Source organism: Nyctibius grandis, chromosome 1 (assembly GCF_013368605.1).
Source record: "Nyctibius grandis isolate bNycGra1 chromosome 1, bNycGra1.pri, whole genome shotgun sequence".
In the NCBI taxonomy this organism is placed as follows: domain Eukaryota; kingdom Metazoa; phylum Chordata; class Aves; order Nyctibiiformes; family Nyctibiidae; genus Nyctibius; species Nyctibius grandis.
Window position 1 is genome coordinate 12,910,972 of NC_090658.1, and position 6,128 is coordinate 12,917,099.

Here is a 6,128-nt window from a genome sequence, read left to right on the forward strand (position 1 = left end):
AGTGTAATGATAGATTAGTGTGTAAAATTTTGTAGATTGTGTGTGTGTGTGTGTGAGAGAGAGACTTCATTATGTGCACGTGACCTGAAAACAAGCTGTAACATCATATGTCTATGCAAAATTGAATTTTTAGGCATGATACAGATAAAGCTCTTGCTGATTTTACCTTAGTCCCTGACAAGCTTTTGTGTTAGCTAAGGGAAGGATTCATAGCAGCAGTGGGAGCTGGCTGTAATTTTAGAACAATTAGATGACTTGTGGACATACTATAGAACAAGAGTTAACTTGAGGCAGGCTCTGGACTTCGTGTCTGCTGCCATGCCAGATCGCTCCTGTTTCTTGCACGTGCCAGCTGGATAGAAACTACTGGGGGTATTGTTTGCCTGTGCTGCAGAATATGTTACCTTTTGGAGTGTGGGCAGCTTTTAATCTTCATCTCTGACTTGATTTTACAATTAGTTGTGAGACTACTGTGCTAGCCCCATTGATACATCTCTAAGTAGTGTAAATTTGTTCCTGTGTGAATTAATAAGGGGAAATGCAAAGCAGTTTGTCAAATACACTTAACGTGGCTGTGAAGCCCAGCACTGATACCCCGTGGCTATAATTAATAGGTGTAAGAAATTACAGTTATTCATAGTTTTCACATTAGACCATGGCATATGTAGGCTCTCTTCACTTAAAGTATAAAAGATTCCTTCTGTTTGCTGATGGCATTACAGCTCTGTAGTTACATATGCTGAAGCCTCTCGCTTTGCATGATGACAGCTGGCAGTTTATTTCCAGTTCCTGTATATAGGACTCAGGCAGCTATCTAAACAAACGATCGCGACAAAGCCTAATGTTTTAGTAGAAGAGGTAAAGACACTGTTAGACTTAAATGCTCCTTTCTTGAATTTATTCGTAATCCCTGCAAAGTGGAGAAAACCCCCATCATATAGTCAGGATAACATATTAGACAAGTGAAAATCCAAGTTAAAAAAAGTAATGTAACATGAACATAGGAATATGAACTTAACTCAGAGTAGTCCCTCAGTGTGGATTTAAAGTGGATGTTCTATTTCCAATCTCTTGTTAGTGGCTATCCAGAAAATCTAATGTAGATTGCCCATAACGGGTTGTGTTAGTTTATCGGGTGGATATTTTTTAAATACTACTTTTTGTTGTTTTTGTATCTTTTGCAGTGTGAGATGTTACATTTAAATCATGCTGTTCTTTTGTATAAGCCTCTTTGAATTAAACCGCAGTAAGGCAGCGTGAGTGCCAGAGACAAGTTAAAAATGTCTGAGCATGAGTTTGTCTCCACGGCTGGAGTTTGCAGTTGGAATCCTTCCCTTTTGTGTTTGGAATAAATTTTGTTCAGTGACTAATGGATTAGTTTGCTGGCTTCTGAGTTTCGTGTATTAACAGTCTGTAGAAGCCTGATTGAGATGAGATGGGAGAAAAGCAACAATAAAACCACCAGAATATACATGCTTTGAGTCACTGAAAATGAAACTTTGGCAAACAGCCTTTCAGAGGTCATTCACATGTAATCGTGTCTAAAACTTGGCTTTGTCTTGTATTTTCTCAAATGGCAGAACAAATGTCTTCGGATGGTTATAGTTTCTTTTCCAATTATAGGCTAAAAGAAAAAGGGACATATTGGCACAATAAAACATGCAGCACTGGAATAGATATTTTTTTTCCCTCATTTACTCAGCAGCAAGACTGTCCCACAGAGTGGACTAATCAATAACCTGGCTTTTCAGCTTTTAGGTAAGATACATTAGAGCTATCAGAAATGAATTTTTAAAGAGTAATAGAGCTAAGCCACATGAAACAAGTCTCTCTGGGGAGCAAGAGAGCAAAACTAGACTCCTCAAAAAATAACTCCTTCGTTAAAATCTGGCAACTCTAAGAAACCATTTGCAATTAATGCTAATGTACTATAATTACGCATCGGAGCTAATATAACACTCTGTGATGGAGATGGATGCAAATGACATGCAAAACGCTGTTGTGTTTGTGGGTTTTGAAATATGTTTGTGTCTCCTCCCCACTCACCTACAAATTTCAAGTTGTTACAGTTAGGAGCTTTTGTAATTTGGCCTGTGGTTTCCACAGACACAAACTTTTTTTGAGGATCTTAATGCTTTGAACAGTAAGTTGAAAGTAAATGAGTGTCGCAACACTTATTTGTTCTTTAAGCTTGATTCAATTTTTTCTAGAAATATAGAGAGTATGTTGCTGTCTTTCCCATGTAGTTTTAGCTCAGAGGAGTCTGTTACCTGCTTTATTTCCATTCCCTGCCCTTCATGTTGTGCCACTAATGTAATAAGAAAGTGTAACTCATGCCAGTTGCTGGGCCAGGAGAAAGGAAATGATGTCTCTGCACAGTACCTTGATATTCTCTGCTGTCTTACTCTCTTGATAGTGCATAGCATTCTGCTAGCTTTTGTAACCTGAAGAGGACAAGCATGACTTTTTCATGGCTGGTAGCTAGTGGCTATTATATTTTGCATAGACTGTGAAGCTGGGGAATTGCTGTTGCTGTCAGGAGACAAGTAACAGGTTTACATTTTGGAGATCAACTGCAATGTGTGAATTTGGTGTAAGTTGATGCAATGATGCCTTCCTCAATTTGCAAACAGCTTCAGCCCCACTTACACTGCTCAAAGCTTTGCTTACCAAGAGCTGAATAAAATAAAAATGTGGTAGGTTTTATTTGACTACCCAAATGCCTGTGAGCAGCAAGAGACACCAGTGCGCCTTCACTCTGTTTCCCAGCAGCTCTGTGTTTAGACCAGACTTTTCTGTTGGAGCATTATTGCCCACAGATGAACTTCCCTTTTCCTTCCCTCTCCAATTTCTCTGCCTGCTCTGTGTCTGGTAGAGGTCTTGAGCACAGTCTCAGGCTTTAGGAAGGCACTCTAGGCCTCTCATCCAGCAGCAATCTCCCTGGCGATGAGACGCGCTGACATTGACTTCTACTTCAGGGTCCTTCTGGAAGAAAGCCCAAAGGACAGCAGTGCTTGAGCACACCAGTTGTTTTGAGCAGCAGCTTCACCATAGGAGACCAGTTTAAGTCTCTCCATCATGGTATGTGAACCAGGACTTTAAAGTCAGATTTACCATCATTAGGAGTTACTGAAGCTGTCATTCAGCAGTTCGTCACCTGAAATTACAAAGGAAGCAGTTTTGAAGCTATGTAGGTATTGCTTTATAGAAGACGCAGTCTTGATCAGGATCCAGTTACATTTAGATCATCTCCCCTTGTAATGGCTTCTTTTTAATACTCTTAAGTAAGCTTATTGCCTTGCTTCTCTGCTAATTTGTAGTAGTTGTTTTGGGAAGTACTAGAGTTTCATTTTTCTGCTGAGTAGGAGGAAGAAATTGCCTTCCGTTTGGTGAATGTTCCCAGGGGTGGTGGAATATGTTTGTGGAAGACTCTTCTAAAGCTGCCAATGGCACTTCTAAGGAATACTACCCAAATCTGTGGTACTAAACAATTCTTCGGGTTGCATTTTTTTATTGTTTTATGTTTTGAGTTTATAGGTGGTGACATTTTTATTTGGCTTTGCAATATGTTAAGTAAGGTATGTTTAGTATAAAAACCCCATGATCTTTATGTTAGCATGGCTGCAAAGACTGGGAAGAATGGTCTTCCCAGAATGGTTTCGCAATTTTTAAGATGTAATGTGTTCTAACATGCTAGGTTACAAAAAAAACTAAGAGGGGGTCTTAGTTCTCTTTTTTTCCTTATCTAAGTTTTATGCTTACAAATAACCACATAATGCTAATTTATATTTTTTCTCACCAGGGTATGGTCTTCGTTGCCACCGAGCTATCATCACCATCTGCAAACTAATTGGCATTAAAGATATGTATGCCAAGGTTTCTGGATCCAAAAACTTGATTAACATTACCAGAGCTCTATTTAAAGGCTTGACGCAACAGGTAGGTTGCACTCTCAGTGGTTCTATACATTGAGTCAAGGGACAGAATGGGATTGATATTATAATAGTTTGTGGTCAAACAGTTTATATTCTAGGCTTAAAATTAAGTAATTTTCCAAAGAGTAACAAAATCGGCGTGTGAATAATTCCTCAGCAGCTGTATGAAGTTGTCCAGTCAGAAACAGCTGTATGTAACTCTGCCTGTTCCACAACCAAGTGCCTCCAGGGGACATATGAATTTCTGGGCTTTCATTTGTAGTATTTTTGGTGACATTTGAAAAATCATGGGCAGAGGAAGTTGTGACCCATCTTTGGTTGCTGCTCCTTGTTTGTCTGCATTCTAAGTTTTCATTGCCTAAGGGCTGAACATCACAGCTGCTTCTATCGCTAGTATAATTAAGATCTCTGAAATAAATCAGGGAGGTGGCATCATATCCTTTGAACATCAGCCTTAGAATGAGTCAGTCCAGTCACTTGGAAGTTCCTGGTTATCTCATTTGGTCGTAGAGTCTTGGTAGCTGCCAGGATTTCGCTGCTTACATTCCCAATATAGCCCTGCAAACCTATAGTTGTCAAATCTGTCACCCTGTCCTAGCCAACATTTTTAGTTTAGCCTCGGGAGGGGGTTCTGATCCTCTTTGCCTAATGAGATAGTTACAGATGCTTATCAGTATCTCAGGTTAATCAGACTGGAGGAAGTCTGTCATATATTTTCGATGCATTGTCTCTGAGAAGAATGAGTAGAAGAATAGAAGGACCCGATGTATAGATTATTGCTTTGAGATGTTCATTTTGTATGTTTTCTTGACTGCCCTGAATGGGAAGAATTTCTTGTTCCCAGTAGACATTTATTCTGTAAATTGAGTGTTAACAAGCAACTTCTATGCAAGGAAGAGGTATAGTTGAAAATAATGTTAAATTCATATGATTATATTAGCTAATATTACCTGTCAGGGCAGTAATAAGCACTTTACTGTTGTCAAAGCAAAATTTGTGTCCATATAAAGACATAAAAACGTTACTGCACATTACTGACATGCCAATGCATCCTTATTATCAGGATGTGTCTTTTCTGGCCAGATCCTTTCCAGAAGCAAGTTCCTCTAGGTATGACATTGTAATGCTCATATATTTGCAGTCTAGTTACCTGAATTCCTGCTGCTTATACAATTAGCTCATTTGAAACCCATGAGGATGAGTCTGATGAGTCATTTAATTTACGCAGTATTTAAACTGTTCGTTAGTAAATTACTTTTTTTTTCCCTAGCCCATATACCATGTAACTTGACCTGAAGTAAACCAACAATGTGCATCATTGCTTTGATTGTCTTTTCTCTTTCCTACTCCCAGGAGACTCACCAACAGTTAGCGAACCAGAAGAGTCTCTATGTAGTGGAGTTCCGGGAGGAGCAGGGCCCTCTGCCCATCGTCGTGGCACTGCCTGAGGGGACTGTCCGTGAGGATCCTGAGCCTGAAGATGAGGTTCCAGACACAAAGCTGGAGTGGAGTGAGGTGAAAGAAGCTCAGGGGATGAACAAATCTCCCTGGGCGAATGTCAGACGGGCGGCATGGTGAAAGCTTCAGTCCCTCTGTCTCTTCTGCTCAGATATGCAACTGGGAAAGCCCAGCCCAAATGGACAGGTTGTCTAAGCTTACATTTCAGTGCAGGGCACCAGTAGCTCTCTCATGCCATTCGTATTGCTGCTCCCATTGCTACCATTCAGTAACACTGTTTGCTTCCCCACAATTCTTCTGACCGCTGTTCGACTAGGGATGTTCAGATGGAAACAGTCAGTGAACATGACTTTGACTTCAAGCATGCATGTATTTGATTCCTGAAGATGGTGTTTAATCAACAGATCCCATGTTTCTTTCACAAGCTCTTGGGAAACTACTGAAAAGATGAGATTGTGAAAGCAATAAAGAATCCTCAGAATGAGTTCAGTGTGGGTTTGTTGGGGTCTTTTTTGCAAAATGCCAATGTCTGGGAGATCTTGAAGCAAGCAGCAGTAGTGGGAGTTGACGTGTGCACTCTCCCATCTCCCTCCCTAGGCTCACTCATGGTGGGGGAACTGTGAAATCAGAAAGTCGTTGTTGTGTGTCTGCTGGTGAGGGGGAAGGAGGGCAAGGTGATGGTGAGCAACAGCTGGTGTTGTGCAAATGCTATTCATGCAAGTGGGGGAGTTCCCC

The 6,128-nt window shown here is 40.5% G+C and overlaps 1 protein-coding gene across 1 annotated transcript in view; it reads left to right on the top strand.

Annotated features, from left to right (window-relative positions):
* Positions 1 to 5,877, top strand: part of MRPS5 (mitochondrial ribosomal protein S5) — a 68,761-nt gene extending 62,884 nt beyond the window's left edge. Inside the window, exons 10-11 of the mRNA XM_068402432.1 lie at positions 3,803 to 3,939; positions 5,289 to 5,877. Of these exons, the coding sequence (XP_068258533.1) occupies positions 3,803 to 3,939; positions 5,289 to 5,513 (362 nt within the window). The 3' untranslated portion in view covers positions 5,514 to 5,877. The remainder of the gene's footprint in view (positions 1 to 3,802; positions 3,940 to 5,288) is intronic.
* Positions 5,878 to 6,128: the final 251 nt, after the last annotated feature.